Source organism: Cryptomeria japonica, chromosome 5, assembly GCF_030272615.1.
Source record: "Cryptomeria japonica chromosome 5, Sugi_1.0, whole genome shotgun sequence".
Classification (NCBI taxonomy): Eukaryota; Viridiplantae; Streptophyta; class Pinopsida; order Cupressales; family Cupressaceae; genus Cryptomeria; species Cryptomeria japonica.
In genome coordinates, this window is record NC_081409.1 from 537,600,388 (window position 1) to 537,622,928 (window position 22,541).

Consider the following 22,541-nt stretch of genomic DNA (forward strand, 5'->3'; position numbering starts at 1 on the left):
GTGAATGCATCAATGAGTGCTTTCTTAACAAGTTAATAATTTTGCTTAGCCATGTGTGACTCATGATTATAAGCATGTTGATTGACCAAGTTGTTCTCAATACGAGAACCTAAAAATATTTTATTATTGTTAGAATGTGGAACCATATTAAGGTTAAGATTGACATCCCTTCACCAAAAGAGATTAAGATCTCAAGTAGCTTGTGGCATAGACAATGTGACATGACAATAGTAAATACGTAGTTAGGGCACTATAAGCCACATTCAAATTTAAAAATTAGAAAAAATAACAAATTATCATATCTCAAATTAAATACAAGATGAGATATCTAAAGGTACTTACATTGTTAAAAATAAAAGTCACATAATAAAAAAAAAAGAAATAATGATATAACAATGAAAGTAATAATTATAAACACATGCGGTAATAAAATATGGAAAAATGATTGATTAATAAAAAAATTTTAAATTCATAAAAATAAAAATATAAACTTAAGAATTAAATTTTTTATTAAAACAAAAATTATAATATATAAAAAATAAAGAAAAACTAAAAGTAAAAAGTACTCAAAAAGAGTTACTTGCTGAACATATTGCTCAAACAACTTGGAGGAAAATATTCTTCACTATAATAATGCATAAGAAGTAAAGTTGAAGGATGGAAAAAGATTGTTTATCCACTCTATTTTATTTAGTATAATATTAATGGAGAGTGGAACAGGGACAATGAGCATGTACAACGTGCATATGATTTTTACTTTCGTACCATATTGTCAATGATAACTTTAAATTGTATTTATTTGACATAAGTTTGTTTTAATTTTTTATTATAATAACAGTGTTAAAAATTCATTATTAGTTGTTTTGAAAATATAAAGATATTAATAAAAAATAAAATTTTAATCATAAAAATATTAATAATTTAAAAATTATTATATTTTAAAAATTAAATATTAATTTTTTAAAAATATTTAATTAAAAATTCATACTGTTGATTCTTGAAATTATTCATGTTAATATTATAGACTCTGGAATCATATATTTACACCTAATAAATTTTTTTAATACAAAATATTAGAAATAGTAATAATTATATTCATTCAACATTTTTACATCCCGAATTCCTACAAACACTGAATATTCTTATTCCATCAAGCATTCCCCACCTCAAATGAGCAATATACGAATGTTCCATACCATCTGTCAATGAGTTTTTCCTAAAACTAGGTAAGCAAAATTATAGTATGTCGATATTAAATCCTCTGTGTTTTTAAACCTTTAGATTGAGGGTCATATCACGTGTAACGAGATTTTGTTTCCTTAAAGATAGGGAAAAAAAAGAAATAATAATAAAAATTCAAATATGAAAATAAATAGTTTTACACGCATGTGATGTGATGGATGGCCTCGAACTTTCACTTAAATGCATCACAGGCCAAATTTCATGTCACCAAAATGATGAAATGAAATGGAACGACATGTGAGCCTACGAGTGGAGTGAAGCAGAGCCCACTCTTTTTTCAAGCGACACAAATTACAGTGCTGTACCGTTTTTTCTCTACAATCCGTACACATTTTGTGTCTTAAAGCTGGAGAGATACTAGGGTCTAACTCACAATTCCGTCTTCTCCCAGAGAAAATTTTCGCGGCCAAATTTACCGCAATTTTCGCGATTTTTCAGGTATGGATGACAAGTTTTCTTCTTGGCAAATTTATATGTAAAACTATTTATGCATAGAACTTGACCTCCAACCATATGGGGTTGTGTTCTTATTCTGGACAGACATGGTTCCCATTAAAATAAGTACAGTCCAGGAGTTTTATCATCATTTCTAATTTTTGTTTTCCAAGTTTTGGGTTAATTGCAGCAATTTAAAAACATATCTGAGTTGCAAAACATAAGAGATTTAGGCATTGAAGTGAATTTACTACTAGTTTGTCGTTAATGACGAGGGTTTGACCATTTGTTTTGATAGCAGAGAGACTGGTAAATGCTTCGCAGATTTCCCCTGAAAGCAATAAGTGAGAAATTCTTGTTATGTGAAACCTTATTTACGCTTTTGACATTTAAGTTTGTTCTTTCTAACTCGAAAATCTGCATATTGCCAAACGCAACCTATAATAATGAGAAGATAAAAAATTACCTTACTTTTCAAGGTTTTTGATGAGTTAGACAAACTCTTTTGTGGTGTGTTCTTAGGTAGTGAAAATTGTAACATAACATAGCAAAGTTTCTCTTGATGTTTTGTTGGTTCTGCTTACCTGCTGAAAAGAGTAACAAAGTATGGCAACAAAATTACTTGGTAGTCTCACGGGTGGAGGCTTTCTGATTGTTCCCAGAATGTGTTGCCAAGCAAATTCAGGAGCATTTTGCATCGAGATGGTTTTATGGCATGTGAATTTTTTGTGATGGTTTGCTAGTTGTGCTTAACTGTTGAAAAGGGTAACAGTCTGGCAAAAAAATTACCTGGTTGTCTCCCGGGAGAGGCTTTCTGATTGTTCCCAGAGTGTTTTGCCAAGCAAATTTAGGATCGTTTTGCAGTGAGATGGTTTCATGGCATGCAAAATTTCTAGTTTCCTTATGATTGGAAGGAGATTCGTCTTAGTGGTATTTTTGATGAGATGATATTTGTAAATTTATGCTAAAGATAGGTAGAGATGGTTGGCAGCAAATTTGTTAAGAATGGTGCAAACATTCAGATCCTCTTGGCCATGGATGTTGAGAAATATCCATTTAAAATAGTAGCTGCTTTTTTTTTGTTGGTAAGATTCCCCCATTTGGAATTTGTGAAGTATACACATCTCATGGGTTGTGCGGAACTCATAAATGAAAGTTAATCATCCTCTTTGAAAAACAATCCGGATCTAACTTTGCAGTGTATTCATGTCATAACTTCCAATTGATGAAAGCCATTTTCAAATAGAGGCACGGAGATAGGCTTGTTTTGAATGTTAGTATGGTGGACTGCAGGTTAGCTCATTTCTCAAAAAGTAATTGCAAATCGTAGCATATGTTAAAATACACCCACATGTGATCAGGAATCATAACAAGGCTTGACGATATTCTTCTAAGATAAATTATGCAAAAAAAGTGGAATCTGAAGTGCATGACATTTGATGATTCTCAATTTAAGAATAAGATAAATCACCAATGCAAGAACAAGATAAATTGTTAATACAAAGAATAAGATAATTGAAAAATACAGTAACGATACAATATCTTAATGAAGCAGGTTTTTACCATTGGGACTAAAGGTACCTTACAATGACAAATGTTCCAGTAAAGTTCTTCTTGTTGGGCTTATTTGTTTCATGTTGCAATGCTTTCTTTATTTGTGTAATACATTCAAGTTAAGACACCGGTGAATTCCTGTAATCCCAGAAGGTAATGTCTTTAGCATATTATGACCTACAGCTTTGGCTGTTAGGATGTTGAACAGGTATGTAGGGCTGTCTTATTTACACGTTTTTAGATATCTAAATAGCTCATCTATTGGAAACCCTTTTGTCTTGATGTGTGAATTCAACATCTTAGTTAATGCTACAACATCAGATTTTCAAATGCAGTATCAACTGCAAGAATATAAGAGTCATTAGAAGTTCCATCTGTTTGATCCTCTATTTGATTTTGAACTAGGAAAAGACGAATGCCTAAAATCTTTGATGTCAATGAAATTCAAGGATTGCAAGGAGGTGCCATTGAAATATCTCAGTAGCTTTTTATCTTTGAGAGTTCTAAATTTCTAATATTGAGGTGGAAAAAGATCCATGCTAAAAGCTTGAGAGTGGAACAAGGTAAAGATAATTAGTTTCTGAAGGCACGATGTTTAGAGATGTAGAAAGAATATTAGCATGTGAGCTTTAGACAATATTAGTGTAACTAAAAGAGGAAAGGTGTGAAGCTTAGTCCCTAGAAAAGGGTAAAATTCTCCTGCATGCATCCATATGGACAAAAAATGATTTATAGAAAATTGTAAGTAGAACCACATCTTTTACAACTAAACACATTCTTTTATTGCAAAAGTATTGATTATATAAGCTATGGCAGAGACATTATAGATCTCAAGGTGCATAAATGGAAGGTTAACTTAAAAGAAACGCCATTGGTGATTTAAAGAATTGTACAAGCAAACACACTTGCATTTATTTGTTTATGGATATAATTCCTATGAATGGCAATTTAAAGAACTTTTTCAAGTGAATGGATTTGCATATAATTTAGTTCTGGGTAAGTTGAGTTTCGATATATTTGATCATTTTATGCTAACCAAATCTCATGATTGGCGATACACTGTCTGATAGATGGACTATAAGTCTATAACTTCAAAAATAAAGAAACATTTAAAAAAATGGAGAGAGTTTTTTACTTTTTTCTAATAATATTTGTCAATACAAACTGTGTGTATGGTAATTATTGTAAGCTGTCTCAATGTGGTGGTATTTCAGTGACTTAGGCTAAATCTTGTAAATTGCATAAAACTATGTGCATACTTATGACATTGGGAGGTAGGTGTTTGGAATTCCTTTACTTAAAAGGATGATTTTTTTTCTATATATTTTTTGCCAATGTGCTGAGAAAACTAATGATATAAGCTGAGTGCATGCTAATTGATATCAAAAGCTGTTTAAATGTGGTGGTCAAACAATGACTTAGGCTGAAATCGGTGAACTGCCTGATAATTATATGTTCATACCATATGATGCTAGGAGGTGGTTGTATTGAAATATGTATCCACCATAATACATGTTTCAAATTAAGTTGTGGAGAGGGGCAAATGTTCCTAAGACAACCCATACTACCAATACAATGGTCATATGGAGATCTTGTAAGCATTGGTGCTGAAAATTACGTTGTTACCTTCGAAAATTTTTCTATATGAAAGAGTAGGATCGGAAGAAATCAAACATGTTTAGGAATAATTAAACAAATTAAAACTTGATACAATAATTATAAAAAACTATAAAAATCCAATGACAACTTCAGTGCTATGTATCCGTTAGGAATGGACTGTTATGCTTTGCAACTCAAATCTTTAAACCGGTAAAGTTTATATGTATAGATCCCTGAAAGTAGTTGTCTTATTTTGCAGAATTGTGCAGTCAAGTTTTTGTTTGAGTTCATATTTTTTAATTGAAAGTCAAAACACATATTGATTCTCGAAGTATAGATGAACATGGCATACACCTTGAAAACTTTTGACCTGTAACTTGTAAGATTGTTTCCATGGGATAAACCTTGCAATATTAATCCTACCCATAAATATTTTTCTTGATAGGGAGTTATATATGAGATTTTACCACCTTTTTGGATTTTCAAAATTAACAATATATATTAAACTTATTTGAACCTATTTTATCTTTTCCTTTTGCTTTGATTTATTTGGAAAGTTGTCACTTTAGTGTTGGAACATAGATACACAAGAAAAAACAAGGCACTAGTTAAACTTTACTGTATGATAATAAGATGATGAGATACGATTGTAGGTTTAGCAATTTTTTCTATAGTCCAAAAGTTTAAGCTATTTAAAAAAAATCAGGATTTAAATGAGAAATATTTGGATTAAAAAAATGTAAAAAAATATAGAAAAAGGGACAAAACTTGTTGTTTTTGTAATTCAAAGGCCATTTCAATAGCATAAGGATGTAGAGCAAATAAAATTGAGAGTTTAGCCATGAATTATGAAATATAAATTTTTGTTGATAAATGTTCATATCACTAACTACATAGCATTGCACAATGCATGTTTCATAGTGCACAAATAATAACTAGATGCTGATAGCTTTTAAAATGTCAATGACAATCTGGTTTGTACAAAGTCAAACAATTAACTAAATCCAAAACAAACATGTTTTTCTTGCATTTATATGTTTTTGATTAAACAATTTACGGTCTAGCAACAACTGTCTCCACATAACCAAGAGAAATTTTGAAGCCACAAAACTGATGGTGCATGCTTGACATAATTGGATCAGATGATGCTTCTATTCTGTGTCACCGCATTCGCCGAATTTTCGGCTTCAGGTTCAAAATTCGTTGAACCCATAAAAATTTAATAAAATTCGTAAATGTTTGCCTCAAATTTGTATGGCGAAAATGTGATTTGTTTTCCAGCTCAAATTCGTAGGGTTCCAGCTCAAATTCGTACAGCGGAAATGTGGGTTTTGTTTTGTAGGGTTCCGACTGAAATTGAAGTTCGTCCATCGTGCGATTGAAGCTGGTGGTGTTTGTTTGTGCTCGGTTTGTGTGTTCGTGCTCCTTTTGTGAATTCGTGAGCCCCCTGCGCAGGCGCCGCAAGTTTCCCCCAAAGTCCCTGTATTCATATTCATAAACCTGAACGGTGAAAGTATTTTTTTTAAACTTAGGGTGAGAGTTTTATTGTTGAAATATTAATAATATTATTATTATTATCCGGTGAGAGTTTTAACTTATCGGGTGAGAGTTCTATTATTATTGTTTAATTTTTTTTATTTATATTTATATTTTTAAAAAATATTAATATGTAGTATATTTAATTTATTATTATAATATTTTACTTATTGATCTGTTTTTGTCTTGTTTTTAAATTTTAAAAATATATATTAATTTTTATTTTACAATTTATTGGATATATTATTTATATTTAAAAAAATTATATAAGGCGAATTTAATGTCAATTTTTTTTTGTCAAATTTTTTGCCCTTGCCGAACTGTATCCGAATTTCATGGTTGCCGAATTCGAATTCAAACACGGTGACTTAGCTTCTTTTGACAAACTATGAAAAGTTCAATGTAGAAGTTATCTTGGGACTGAGCATATGGTGGAGAGGTCCAAGTGACCTAATTTGTATTTAACATATATATTATTAAATTTGTACTTCTACGAGTTTTGATCCTTTGATCAAGTTTGTGATATATGAACTCTTGCCACTCCATCTAAGCCTGAGGTATCATATACCTTCTCAGTGGAAAAGCTTGGAAACAATTTTTTTTTAACCTAATTCAGAAAATTTAATCTGACATGCATGTTATATGCAATATTGTTGTGATATTGAGTTATTTGTTGTTTTTCAATCTTTGTATATGTATGCTTGTTATGAGCCCCCCTAAACATACATTGCAACATTGGATTATGCACTCCTTTTTAGTGATATTTCTAATGCATTATTCAGTGAGCTTGATTAAATATATTTTAATTTTCTAACTTGATTAAATGTTAGAAAATGTTAAATATTTGTTCATTCTCTGCATCTCTTATCATGGAAAACCCTATCTGCAATTTATTTGATTAAATTTCAAAATCAAGAAGTTTTTCAAAAACTTATATGCTATTGATTGTTTTTAAATTTTGGAAGCAACAAATATTGTCCCTTTTTCTATAATTTTCAACCCTTTTTTTTTTTTGATCAATAACAGGTTTAATAATTGTATTGATTGAAAGGAGAAAATTACATGCCTTCAGCTGCTCTGCAGCTTTTCCACTATCATAAGACTAGGGTCTTGCCCTTACAAAACTCAAAATGAAACCTGAGATAGAAAAACAACACCAGCTATGCCTACCACTAAGGTTACATTCCTTACATCAGTGAAAGGTTTTTAGGAGGAGGAGATCTAAAATGTAACGTAGCTGGATATTGTAATTTTGCACAGCCCCTGCAGCCATTAAAGATCGAGGTTCGTTGTCAGAGCATTTGGAGGCACTCATAGTGTTAGAAGGCCACCTTTTTTTGTGTAGAAGAGCCACGTGAGGATCTATTGCCAGTTGTAACAATGTGGATCTTTTTGAGAGGTATTTTGGAGTTGGACAGCTTTGTTGTTGCATGTGCAGGGGAGGGAGGGGGTTATCTGTGCCGAGACACAGAAGCTTATCCGCTTGCACCGCACCAGAAATGAACCTTTTTTTGTTGTTTGATGGATTTTCTCTTTTCCTAATTCAAAAAACACATTGATGCCTTCCAACCCTAATATAAACCCTACCAGTTCGATGAAATCTAGCATATAAAACTTAAAAAAATCATGATTATAATTGAAAAAATTGGCAGAAATCAGAGGAACTGGTCAAAATTGGTGCTTAATGTTCAATTTTCTTTCACATTTTCCAGGGAAAAAGTTGCAATTTTTGCCATTCCGTTCTACACTATATATGTTAAATTATCTGAACTTGACTTCTGCTTACATGAATATTCTGCATGTGAATATGATGAGTTAATTTATTTGCTTAGAGATTGTTTCAATGTATTTTATATGATTTGTTTTTCTGACATCAGTATTTGTTGAGGGTATTTGCATCAAATGCTAATTAATTCTGTCATGCATTAGAAAACATCCAATCTGTTTATCATATGATGTCCATTGTTATTCTTTTGTAACAGAGAGATATGTTCTCTTAGGATTTTGCCTTTTGTCGGTGTAAACACATCATAGTCTTGGGTCTGATTCAAGCTGTTTCCATTGACTCCCAGTTGCCTTCTGTATGCCTTGGTTGATATGCTTAGATTTTGAGATTGATTTATATAGAAGACCAGCAGATGTCAGGCTCAAAGCCTTGTGATCCTTCTACACAAACTGAAGAACTTGTGGGAGCTACAACGTTTGTGTCATCTGCTGAGAAAGGGTCTGTATTGTTGGTTGAAAGTGCTGGCATTTCTGCAACTACATTTGGATCATCTTCAAATTCTGGTGAGGACAAGGATTATGTCAACTTTGAAATTCAAAATTTTCATTTTTTGTTATTGCGATGCGTAGCAGTGTGCTATACACTTTACTAAACTGATTTAGCTGAATGAATGTGTGGAGTTAACAGAGTGAAGATAATATCTGTAGTGTCAACAACATCCCTTAACTCAAATATGCTAATATTTTGCAGCTCATGGCACTATTGCAGGCTATAAATTTTCTAAGGATCTTTGTCTGGATACAACATCTAATGTTACAAATAATAATCCTGATATTTTTATGGAAAGCATGCCAAGTGAAAAGAAGACAGAGTTCTTTTCAGACCAAACTGTAGAAAGTAATTACAATGAAAGTGATGGTACTGATGGTGGAATGATTTTGCAAGCAGAATCTACACCTAATGAAGCTCCATCTGCTGAGGTGGAATTGCATTCTGAGATTTCAATTCCTGCTGTAACTGGCGATATTACGGATCATAAGCTCTGCATGGGCATTGATTCCCCTGAAAATAATGCAAAGTTGGTTTCTGTGGATGTTGAGGGTGACAAGAGTGCAATTGTAGTCAGACGGCTTGAAGATAAGGGTTGTGATTCCATAGAGATTACTGGGGGAAATCCAGCACAAGATAATCTAGCTGGAATTCCAGTTGATATATCACATATAAAAGATGAAAGGGCATCTAACAGAGTTGACCTTGTTGCTTCTACTGACAAGATATTTGTAGAAGATGCTCACACATCCAATTTAGAAATTAGTAACGAGGTGAGAAATATTTGTGTGTCTGAGATGTGTTTTTCAAACTCTGCAAATGAGGGGAATGAAAATAATTTTGAAGAGAATAAAGCTCAAGACAGTAATGCTGTAATTACGGTTGGTGATGTTTTATACAAAGAAGCTGAAAGAGCAGTTTGTAAAGATGATGTTTTTGCAGAGAAAATATCTGTTGATGGTACAAACACTAACAACAGTGTAAGAACTCACAGTGATGACACTAGTAACAGTCCCATTTCTGAGATTGAGCATTCCAACACTGCAAATGTGGTGAACAAAAGTCCACTTGGAAATGCTAAATCATCTGCACTTGCAGAGTCTGCTGATACTGGGTGTATAACCAATGGGATCATAGATGGGTACGGGAGCTCTAGCTTTTCAGTTGATGCTACAAATGTGGTTACCGAGAAACTGGGTAGTGAAGTTATCACTGAAGCTGGACAAAAGGTTGGCGTAAGGCATTCTGGTACTGATGAGAGTATATTCAAAGGCAATCCAACTGATTTTTTATCTAGCAAGAATGGAGAGTCATCTGCAAATGCTGATCATAATAATACATTTACTGAGGACATCCATAACAAAATTGGACAATCTAGTGAAGATCCTTCTCCTATTAATAATATTGAACCTTCTAATGTAAATTGTTTCACTAGAACTCATGGCCTTGTTAATACTGTTACAATCACAAACTCATCGAGTGCTAATATTAGTGAGATGTCCGATGACAAGCTTCCTTCGATAGTGCCTGGCGTCTCTACAGGTATGCTCAAGCAGTCCTTAATAAGCTCCAGAAATATAGCTTTCTGTGGTGGATCAAATGGATTAACAATCCTCAAAGAGTTTAATATCTGGCTTAAATATTTGTGTTTTAAGTTTAATAATTTTGGAATTACGAGTAGGTGCTTTTCTTGTGTATTTAATAGGATTATCTGTTTTCGGAAATCTGCATTCTTTATTTATTTGGCATTGATCCCTGTTTTGTTCTTTTGGCCTACAGCTGCCATGACAGATGGAGGACTAGAGTCCAATTCAGAGCAAGATGTATGCTGCTACTTTCTGTCCCTTCTAGTCTAGTGGATGCATTCATCAACTGTCAGATAATAAACACATAGGTTAAGATGGCTTTCATTCATCCATTTAATCTTTTACCAAGATTAATATCTTTCAGTTGGCACCATATGTTGCAGGTTATACAAAATTCTGCAGAACATGGTGTTCAAGAGGAAGTTGCAAAGAAAGATGTATGCCTGTCTTTCTTTCCCTTTAAAATTTAAGGGAATGTGTGCATTGTTTATTGGATGAAAAAATACTCATATTATGATGTCTTTCATTCATCTGTCAGACTATTTTCTGAAATTAATATCTTTGTTTTGGCACCATGTGCAGCAGCCAATACGAACTTCTGCAGAACATGTGGTTGAAGAAGTTGTAAAACAAGATGTATACCTCTTTTTTTGTCCTCTTCAAATTTGAGTGGATATCATAATTTTTGATCATTTGATTCATCGTCAGTATAAGATGGGTATAATCCATTCATCTGGTGATTTATGGATGATTTTCTTTGGTATGGGGCTATATGTGGCAGGAAGTACAAACTGACGTAGAAGATTATGGTGGAGAGGGAGTTGTGGGGCAGAAAGTTAGGAAAAGATTCGGAAAGAAGAATTACAGTGGTCAAGTAGTTGCATTTGATCAAGAAACTTTGTGGTACAAGGTAGATAACTTTTTCAGTTAGTGTTAGACAAGTTAAAAGTTGTCCTTCATCTTCATGCTTTATTTTTCAAACTGGCAATGGATAGTTTGTTGAATTGTATTAGGTATGAATGTTGTTTATTAATTCATTTGTCACTTGAAGGTAACGTATGAAGATGGGGATGAAGAAGACCTTGAATGGGAAGAGGTAGAAGCTATTTTATTACACTCGAAGGGAGGAAAATCAGCAGTTAGAAAGCGAAAAAGGTCTTCAGGATTACGCATTCGTGAACACAGGTACATCAATAGTTACAGTAGGCCTATATATTGATTTCAGTGACAGTATTAACTGGTTTGCAGTGGTTAATGTGCTGCAGAGTACAGAGACAGTAAGATATATTGAGTAATATTGCACATTTTCTATGTTTTGTAAGATAGGTTTCTGATTTCTCTAAGAATCCTTGTCACAGAAAATTCAAGAGAGTACAGAGACCCAATGAGCCTGGAGATACAAAGGCAAGAGAAAGAGAACCTTCAATTTCAGTGAGGGGTAAATCTAAAGAGAGTGAGAACAGGAAAGGGAATGAAAAAAATGGAGTTAAAAATAAAGAGCTTTTGATTTCAGATGCTGCAGATAGGTCTATAACCAATGCTAGAACTGTGGAAAGGAGATGTTCAGAAGAGTTAAATGCTACAAAGAGAAGAAAATTGGAAGGAGAATCTGTTGTAGAGCTTGACAAAGCAACAGATTTGAGGACGAGAAACAAGCTCATAGTGGAATCGGTGTCTCAGAGTCAGAGCAACTCAACGGAGAATAGGATATCCACACGGAAGAATTCGGTCTCATCATCAAGTAATCTTGAAGCTGTTAGTTGTTTGAATGTAAATATTCTGAATTCCACTCCCACATATCACGATGTGACTAAATCAGCGTGTCATGAATCTTCTGACAAGAATATTCCTGCACAAGGGGGAGGAATTAGGCTTATAGGAAGGAAAACAAAGAAAGATTTTGGTGGTCATCTTTACAAAGGAGAAGTGATAGATTTTGATTATAAAGCCAACTATTACAAGGTATTGGAATTTAAAATAGCTCCAACCTAACTAAAATTAGATTGTCTGTATAACATGGTTAAAGATTGTATTTCTTAGAATTTGTGCTTGTAGAAGATACACTGCCTTTTTAAGTCCCAAGAAGTTTATATATTTTCACGTGCATGTCGGTTGATCTGCTTTTGCAGGTTAAGTATGAGGATGGTGATGAAGAGGAGCTTGAGTGGAGTGAATTAGAGCCGACATTGGTTCCTTCTGATCAGAAACCTCTTTCATTCAAAAACATGCTTCGTGCCCGTAACATGGCTGCAAGGCCTAAAGGCAAAGACCATCCTATTTCATACAAAGGAAATGCGGATACATCGTACCAAGATCTAGTTTTGCCTGAGGGAGGGGCTACCTTGAGTGAGAAACAGAAACCTGCAAGGTGTGTGGCTAATTACTTTTTGAATTTAACAGGCACAACACCTTTGCATGCTAATCTTTTATCTTCTAGATATGAGTGTAATTTTTTATCAGCCACAGATTTTGAAATTCCTCAAATAGTGAAGTTTGGTAGTTTTCTTGTGATTTTGAATTATACTCAAAGAACAAAAGAAATTATTCATTTCCCAAATGTATACTTTGTTATTTTAATTTTCTTCATACACAAAAACACTTCCTAGAAATAACAGCAGCTTTTTGTCTTAACTTGTGCTCCCAATGCTCTTACACCAAGCTCCTGAGTCGATACCCTCACCAATCTGCTGAAGCACAAAGTGTTCAAAAACTAATATGATCTTCTGATCTATTTCTCCCAAAATTGCCAGAGGAGACCATGACTTCGCCATGGAACATGGTTCAATTTAACAACAGACTTACATAAATGTAATAAGTATAACCTCTGAACAAAACCCAGCCATTCAGAACTGAGGTTTCCTCAATGATATGTCAAAAGAACCACAAGGCATCAAAATTTTCTCACAAAACAAGAAAATAGGTGCTTCCTTTGAATGATGTATCCTACTGAAGTTGGTTTTCATCAGTATTTCTCCAAGTTTAGGGATAGGGGATGTGTTTTGGGGACAGCAGTGGATGGTTATGAAAATAATATATAAAAATTAATGTTCGAATTATTTATTACAAATAACAGTAAAAATAAGTTGCATTTTATCTTTAATGTAAACAATATGAGTTAAAGAAGCTAAAATTTATAGAAAGTTTGGCAATTTGACAATCAATGGTATAATATTTATATCATGCACCAATTTCAATCTTGTGTAATGATCATTAATTGCAAGGACTCTTGCAAGCTACAATTTAACCATACTCCAATAAAATGAAGTAGCTTGCTTATATTTGGTTTGGATGTGTTTAATTAATTCTCTCTTGGAGAAGGGCTAAAATGGCTCACACATCTTTTGCATTGGCTACAACTTGTTTGATCAAGTCAATATTGTTGATATACTTGAGAGCATTGTTTGTGGCATGTACATGGCAAGGGGTCCATTAAATATGTGTTTAGGCAGCTTCAATCAACTTTGTGATTGCCATGCACATTTATGCTGCATCTATCACAACTGGAACTTTGCATCTTTGTAGTTCCCTGAACAATCAATTGTCCTAGGGAATTAAGGCCCCTTATTTCTATAATGTTGCAACCATGTAGTTTTCATTTCCTCCATTAGTACATATATCTTGGTTGTATGATGGCTTAATGTCTCACAGATATCTTTAATGCTGCAAACATCTCTGTGCACCAATTGAAAACAATATCTCTAAGTTGCTGAATCGTGGGATTTTTTGGGCAATTCCGGGTACGAAACGTACTGGAATCGGATTCTGAAACGAATCTCCTGTGGGTACGTCCGGGGTTCACGTTTTTATATGTCGAAATGTTTCCAAAATGGTTAGTGATTTTAGTTTGATCTTTTTGATATTCTTAAGATCTACAGTGCTGATTAGTGAAGTCAGTCTTTATCTATCATGAGATTCTAGTTTGATCTTTTTGATATTGGAAACTAAATTTAAATTCGTATGTTATGTTTCAAAATTTGAAATTTGTAATGGTTTTGTTTAGCATATGTATTGTTTTATGACATTCTAAACTTAATTCTATTTTTTAGCTATACATACATACATGTATATATATATATATATTTTATTTTTGTATGAGCATACCGAAAATGTACCCAACCCCCCAAAAAATTTCTGCCGTATCGGCGTTTCGTACCCATGTACCCTTTCCCATACCTGATTTAGCAACTTAGCAATATCTTGCTATGGAGATGAGTCTTTGGGAAGCTTTTCCATGCTCTTTTCTCAAGTACACAAGATTCATACAAAACATTGGTCATCTTAAAAGTGGGAAGAAAGACAACCGTTTGTTGTCAATGCCTTTCAACAAGTGAAGGCACATTCAAGTGCCCAAATCTCAATTGCGAAATATGTTGTGGAGACATATGATCAGTCTCAACAACATAAGCAACCTCCTGATATCTAGGGACTACTTTGCAATGGTTCTCATCTTTATAATTTATGTATATTATCTTATATCCATCGTTAATAGAGTTAAAGTACAGAAGGCCCTTTTCCAATACTATTTGGTACCACGTTTTCCTTATAGTGATTACAGAAAGAAGATTCTTCTTCAATGATGGAACACGCCAAACATTATTTAATCTTTTTATGTTGCCATTCAGAAAAAAGAAGCTTAATTCATACAAAACATTGGTCGTCTTAAAGGTGGGAAGAGAGACAACCATTTATTGTCTCCGCCTCTCAACAAGTGAAGGCAAATTCAAGTGCCCAAATCTCAAATGCCAAATATGTTGTGGAGACATATGATAAGTCTCAACCACATCAGCAACCTCCTGATGTCTGGGGATTGCTTTGCAATGATTCTGATCTTTATAATCTATGTATATTATATAATATCCATTTTTAATAGGGTTAAAATGCAGAAGGCCCTTTTCTAATACTACTTGGTACCACATTTCCCTTATAGTGATTAGGGAAAGAAGCTTTTTCTTCAATGATGGAACATACCAAACATTATGCAAATTTTTTAAGTTTTTATTCAGAAAAAGAAGCTTAATTGTTACGATGCCTTGTGGTGTATGTGTATATTGTTTGCAATTATCATGAGAAGCAAGGTAATGTTTTGTCTTGATAAGACAAAGCAAATCTTATTTTTCTGTGATGTGTTTCGTGGCACCAGTGAACTTGTATTAACTTCATCATCAATAGAAGAAATGCGATTCCTCTAAGAATCATTAAGTGTGGTAAATCCTCATGACTAGATGTTTTATCCTCTTCTATGTATTGGGCACTATTTGAATATCTGTACTTACTTAGAGGGACAATTAGATGCTGTATGTCTTGATTTGTCAATTCTACAACACATTATGTCACCTCTATGTTGGCTGTAGCCTCTTCCTCCCCTAGCCTATGAATTATTTTCATGATGGGTTCTCTGATTTTTGTTGTTTTGATTATTATATTTCAATAATTGTTGTTTTATTTACCAAACTTTTACAATTTCTGTAGTTCCTCCTATGTCTGTTTCTTCTATGTCTTACCCATCTTTGTGAATGCCACCCTCTAAAGTTCTATGATCTACTATCCCCTTCACTGAAACTAGCAACAAATGCATCCTCAGTTTTGGATGTCATCTTTGGAGGAGAAAGGTCATGTTGAACGAACAACTCTGCTGGTGTTTCAAAGGTTGTTCCTGGTTAGTTTATCAATACATGATGTATCTTACAAAGTTTCTACAAAAATTGGAAGAGCTTTCAAGCATTGATGAGGAGATGATCGTTTAGTGTCCCAAATCCACCTTCTGAGTACTTAGATTGCAAATTATTGACCTTGGAGATGAACTCCCCCATATGACTGTTATCATAAAGAGAAGGTGAGAAAAGTTGCATATGAATGCAAACCCTCTTGTGCTTGGGTTTCTTGTCAAAGAGGTTTGCCAATATCTTCTAAGCAGTAATCGTGGTTGTCATTTTTAATGTGAAAGTAGGGTCTAATATGTGCATCCACATTTCAGGAGGGCAAGACCCTGATAGACTTATAAAGCACTGAGAGAGGGGGGTGAATCAGTGACACCAAAAACAATTCTACTTTAAACACTGACCGGTAGATATACTTAACAAGTTTACTAAACACTATGTATGCAATCCAAAATGATATTAAAGCATCCACACTAAGTAAAACATCGACCATAACACAAGTGTTTATACGTGGAAAACCCAAATGGGAAAAACCACGGTGAGGTGAGACTCACAAGTTAACTATCTGCAGTAATAGGTAACTGACCGATTAAGGTCTACAAAGGTGCTCTGCTAGGAGTGAAACCTGTTAAAGATCCCAAAGCTCTGTTAGGAGCTATACCCTGTTAGGAGTAACCTTAGTAGAGGATTTCTGAATCCAAGCTAATGGATCACCTTGTTAGAGGATTTGTACAATGAAGCTTGTTAGAGCTTACCCGATTAGGGGATTTGACTGTTGTAGTGATTAGAAAACAACAAGTGGTGTGATCTAGAAGTAGCACAACTTGCTTGAATAGATCCTCTTCCGCGCACTCAAAACTGCATCACCAACATACTCTGCAATGCCTTCAACAACTTAACACTTCTATCTTCGCATCAAATCATCTCATATCATATCTCCAAAATAGTTCATCATAATGTCATTATATAGACATTTAGATTTCATGTCGGTCTTATAAATCATGTCACAATTTCCTAGGTACAGTGTATCTGGACAATCAAACATAACTCATCACAAATTACCGCCAAAATTTGTCAGTTAGGATAAATCATCACACAATCAGTGAATACTGGTTGGAACACCGATACCGGTTAGAGTTAACCTCTGTCAACATGTAAACCGATTGTCCTCCATTGCTTCCTTGATAATCTCTGCTAGATCTTCAAGTTGGTGTCGGGTTATTCTTGTATATACCGGTTGCCTACATGTACCGGTTTGACACCATCATAAACTAAGCTTTCAATACCGGTTGCAATACAAGTAATCTTTAGAAGTAATATCGGTAGACAATGTGAACATATGTGTGTGTGTACGTGTTCCATCAATGACAACATATAAAGTCATTCATTACAATCATCATCAAGCCAACAATCTCCCCCTTTGGCATTGATGGCAACACTTAGAAAATTTTCAAACTATACAACTAAGTGTCCTTACAAAAATAATATACTACACATATCACAATACATACTCCGCCTTAATATGTAGAAAATTTTCACAACACACATACATATTACTACTCCCCCTTTGACAACAATGCCAAATTGAAAAGTAAAATATATACATATATAGCAAAATTTGCATCAAAAGTTTACATATACAAAAACTTGAAAATCTGAATCAAGGAGTATTCATTGCAATTCGCAGAAAAATGTGACTAAAAGTACGCTTCAATTGAGAAAAATCATTTTCCCATGTCTCCAACAAGGTTTCAGTGATCTCTATTGTAGTCATGACCTGTGCACAAAATTCTTCCATTGCATCAAGTGTACACGTCTCTGGAGTGGCCAAAATTGCTTCTGCATTCTTGTATGCTCTTTGTAACATGTCCACTTTTGGTCTGAGTAAATTCTTCAACTCCTTCAGGGATCAGAGTCTTTTTGCCTGTTCACAATCATAGATATCTAACCGGTTTTGCAAATCATCCACAGATTTGCCAAAAGCTAAGACTGAGTCCTGTAAAGGTATGTAAGCATTACATATCTTTACCAGTTTCAGTTCTGTCTCTGTTCGCTTTTGATTGATATCAGGATATAAAAGAATGAAACATTGGATGTAAATGCAAGAATTTTCCCTCCTGTTTCAATAGCTTTTCTTAACAGATCTTTATTCAGGGATAGGGCAATTCTCCCTGTATCAATATCCTTCATGATCTGTTCTCCTCGCTTCTTCCTGTAGCTCTTCTCTGCATAGGTCTGCGCTGCTTCCTCAAGGGACTTAAGTTGGTCAGAGGCATCAACAACCAACTGACCAAGCTTACCAATGGGAGTTGACAAGTTCCCTGTAGCAGTTTTCGGTAGAAGGCTTGACAAAATATCTACAACATTTTGAATGGTTTCAGCTTCCATTCTCTGTTCCTTAACCCTCTTCTTCTGAGCTTTGGATTGCATCACATTTGCAATCTCCAACAATTCCGATGCACTCATCTTGTCAACATCTATAGGCCCTTTGATGCCAAATGAGTCATCATCATCATTATTAACTCGCTGCTTGACTAATGCTTTTTCAGGTTCAACAGGTTTCTCCTTATTAGTCTTCTCTTCCTCTTGTTCTTTCTCCTTTTCCAATTTAGAGAATTTCTCAACAACTTTATCAGCAGGTTCCTCTTGAGTAGCCTGTGAAACCGGTGGGAGTTGGGGTTTCACTGGTTGATCTTTTACCGGTGGGGGGTGGAATATCCACACTTGGTTGAGTTGCCAGTATCTCCACTGTATTAACCTGTGAATCAGTAATTTCAGGTGGTTGCATATCTGGTGCAATGATGTTTCCAGATAGATCTATTGTATCCAGTATATCATCAACAAAAATTACCGGTTGGGAAGTAGTGTCATCCTTCTTCTTGATAGGATAGACAATATCAGCTTGCACTATATCTTCCTCATCCATTCCTGGTCCTTCCACAGTATCTTGCTCATTACCCTGTTGGGACTCTATCAGTTTACACATATTCTGAATGTCCCTTGCTATCTGATGAGTCTCAACTTCAACAGATTGCATCTTCCCAGTTAATAGCTTTAATCTTCTTGACTTAAAAGGAAATTGAGTTTTGTGTTTATCAAGCAATGCAATTAACTCATCTTTTGACAAATTAGGAAAATATTGCATAAACACATTATCAATAATTTCTTTTTCTTTGTTCACAACTTCTTCCCATTTATTCAAAAGAATAGTATGTAAAAAATCAGAAATATCCTTCTTAAGATCATGAGGTAATCGATTGTAATGACATAAATAGCTGATTACCTGTTGAACAATTTGTTCCTTCTGATCTTCATCAAATGAATCAAAACATTCTTTAACATTATCAAATCTATTCCTTCCCAATGTCTTTACCATTCTTTCAAAATCAGTCATAGGCGTGTAAGACAAAGCTTTAATGGGAATAGTCTGCTGAGATTCAACTGGTTTGGACTTCTTGCCAGTTGCCTTTACCTTCTTTGGTTCTTCCTCAGTATTAGTATCATCAGATTCTGCTTGAAGAATCAGTTGCCGACCTCTTTTCTTTGTTGCAGTCTGCTTCTTTATGTATACCTCAGGTGCCGGTTCGTTTTTAATTTGGACACTTAGTGTCACTCTAGTACTTGTTGACACCGGAGGTGCTTGCTCAACCTTCTTCTTCTTCCCTTTAACATTATTGGTTGGAGCACTACTGGTTTCAGCTTTTGCAGTTTGCTCCTCAATAGTATCCAGTCTTTTCTTCTTCTTGTCCACTGGAGATGCCAACAGGTTATTGGCATAACCAATCAATAAGTCATAATTGACTTCATAGCTCATTTCTTCCATTTCATCTTCTCTTGGTTCAATAGCTTCCATTAGACAAAAATCAGTGGTGATTGTGAAAATGATGTTCTTAGCAAAGTTTTTCACCACATTCTCAGGTAGCCTTACCCTCATACTCATTTTCTTCTGAAATTCATTGAAGTACTTGTTCATTGCAGCCGAGAAAGTGTTCTTAACAGCCTTAATGCTGTTCTTGATCTGAGCAGTTACCGGTAGGTCTTTAGACCATTCAAGATCACCAATTCCCGATAGGAAATTCTGAAAGTAAAAGAATAAACCAATCAATAACTGACCAAATTTGAACTTCTGATTGCTATCCTTCTTGATTGACTGTAGATTCAACATTAATTGACTCCTTATGGCCTCACAAAGGTCATAATTTGCATTTTCAACAATCATTTTATAGGCAGTATGCATTGCTGCAAATGGCACACTGTTCATTCTACTGGAATAGAATATCCTGTAGCCTATAACCATAGTAGCCAGTTTAACCGCTGGGTCCTTAATGTTATTAACTGAAAAAGCACGTCCATCAGAGGTAGACGAGGTTAAAGTGGTTACAGTTTCTTTAGAAATTTGCCTCAGCTTGGGAACTTCATCGGTTGACCAAAAACCAGTCATAGCTTGAATAGCCTCCTTGGTTATAGTGTGCGTCCTTTCCAAATACATATTTTCACCATGAACACGACTAAGAATAATTCTGATGTGTTCCTCTTCAAAATCCTCAAGAAAATAAGCTGCATTATGAAAACTTTTCTCATAAACCCTAATATACCCGGGTTAAATCTTTCCGCTCTTATCGCAAAGGGATTACAGTTGAGAATAAATTGACAATGATCCTAAATCTTCAATTTTACAATCAATGTAGCTAGACAAATCACCTGTTACAATAACACCGTCAGGAACTTGAGATAAAGCATTATAAGACACAATTCGTTCCGATTCCACAACCTCCATAGGTTCTAATGTGATCATTGGCCTCTCTACTTGCTTAGATGATGAAGCCATTCAACTAGATTCAAAACGGGATTTACAAAGAAATACCTCAATTCACACGCGTTGCCTCGGTTATCGGTTGATTTCTCAAGTGCACACCAGTTCAACCTCCACTAATCTTTGAATCAGTTTCAATCATGACACAAATTCGACTAAAACCAGTTAGCAATCTTTCTTTGCTCTGCAAGTGCTCAAAAATTCTCTTTCGAATGCATTTAGGGTAAAAATAACATAGTAAAACTCGCTTTTATCCCTTTTACCTACTGCATTAAATGCTCGACCGCTAGGGTTACAAACCCTAATACACCACTTAACGACGCATACAATATTAACAGGTGTAAAACTGGTTGATAAACTTTTGAAAAACCGATTGACAAAAGATACCAAGATTTCACACACAACTACTCAAAATTCAAACTCTCTTACCACTCATCTTTCAAGGGGTCCAGAAGTAGATTTACTGCTATGCTCCCCTTAGCCCTGTTGAAAGACTCAGTTCACCAGTGCAGGATTCTCCACACTGGGTGAAGGATTAGGTACTTCTGTAGGTATATCATCACTCTTCTTTTTCCAGATTCGGTTCATCTTTTCTCTGGTTTCCTCAACATTTACCTTCTGCTTTCCTTTCTGATCTTTAGAATGATTAATCGGTTTGTTCTTTCTGGATCTACAGAACTTCGCCATGTGTCCTGGTTTATGACAATGATAGCAAGCCATTCCAGATGATCTCCAAGGTCATGCATTGCCTCTTCCAGTTCTCCTTCTGCAATTCATAGCCACATGACCATAATTGTTACAAATGGTGCAAATGACATTAGTTACCTTTTCCATCTCAAATGGAGTAAACTTGTTGACATAGGGTCTTTGCCAATTCATGTTACCCCGGTTGTCTTAGGTTTTCATCCAGTTACCGTTAGGTCTTGGATTCATGTGAGGTATTGGATTATTTGCTCCATATCTGCATTCAACTGATCTATGTCCATACATTTTACATTTGAAACAATGGCCTTCAAATCTCTTAGATACATACCTAGTATTTGCATTGTAGCTTGTATTTCCATTGGGTTTGTTTCTACACACATTTGCAGTATGTCCAGGTTTATGACAGACAAAGCAAACAGGTTTAAAAAATTTCTTACCGGTAGGCTTGTTAGCCTTAGGAGCAGTTTTGTCCTTGTGAATGTTGCTCTTTGTATCGTAAGACTCTCCTTTCTCAGATGTGTTAAAACCTAGTCCAGATGTATCACCTTTCATCCTTTGTGATTTAATCTGCTCATTCAGCATGGTAGAACTTCTATCGAACTTTTCCAGCTTTCCATTAGCCTCAGTGAGTTCTCTGGTAAGATCTTCATTGTGTTTTGCAAGAGTCTCTCTTAGAGATGATGCCATTTCAAGATCTAGCTGCAAGGCCTCTTTTTCTTCTTTCTCTGCATGCCAATGCTCATGCAAAGTTGCATTCTCTCGTTTGATCTTAGCAATCTCATGATCTCTTTCTTTGACAAGATCTTCAGCTGCCCTCCTAGCTTCCAGCTCTTGACTCATGCGGATAGTTAGGGCTTCTAACTCTCTTCTCAGATTTAGCTTTTCACCGTTCAGTTTTTCAACTTCTTCAGCCAATGCATCAATGTTAGCTTCATCTGAAGAACTATTATCAGATATTTCCAATAGTTGTTCAGTCAGCTCTCTCCTTTTGACTTGCGAAACTTCAAATCTGACCCTTAGGGTTTCAAGCTCATCCTTAGTAGCTTCAAGCACTCTAGCCATCTCAAAGTAGCTCATATCCCCCATGGTGGCTTTAGGGTTCCCTTCCAAGCGTTTAAGCCTTAAAGAAGTTAGGCTCT

At 34.8% G+C, this 22,541-nt stretch overlaps 1 protein-coding gene across 6 annotated transcripts in view; it reads left to right on the plus strand.

Annotated features, from left to right (window-relative positions):
• Positions 1-1,337: 1,337 nt before the first annotated feature.
• Positions 1,338-22,541, plus strand: part of LOC131034429 (uncharacterized) — a 101,420-nt gene continuing 80,216 nt past the window's right edge. Inside the window, exons 1-10 of one of the 6 annotated variants that reach the window (XM_057965924.2) lie at positions 1,338-1,680; positions 8,439-8,655; positions 8,843-10,183; positions 10,421-10,464; positions 10,611-10,664; positions 10,810-10,863; positions 11,009-11,137; positions 11,279-11,412; positions 11,586-12,189; positions 12,357-12,595. In XM_057965924.2, coding sequence (XP_057821907.1) covers positions 8,505-8,655; positions 8,843-10,183; positions 10,421-10,464; positions 10,611-10,664; positions 10,810-10,863; positions 11,009-11,137; positions 11,279-11,412; positions 11,586-12,189; positions 12,357-12,595 — 2,750 coding nt within the window. In that variant the 5' untranslated portion in view covers positions 1,338-1,680; positions 8,439-8,504. Of the gene's footprint in view, positions 1,681-8,348; positions 8,656-8,842; positions 10,184-10,420; positions 10,465-10,610; positions 10,665-10,809; positions 10,864-11,008; positions 11,138-11,278; positions 11,413-11,585; positions 12,190-12,356; positions 12,596-22,541 lie in introns of all 6 variants that reach the window. The other 5 variants (XM_057965922.2, XM_057965920.2, XM_057965921.2 and 2 more) reach the window with 5 other exon arrangements.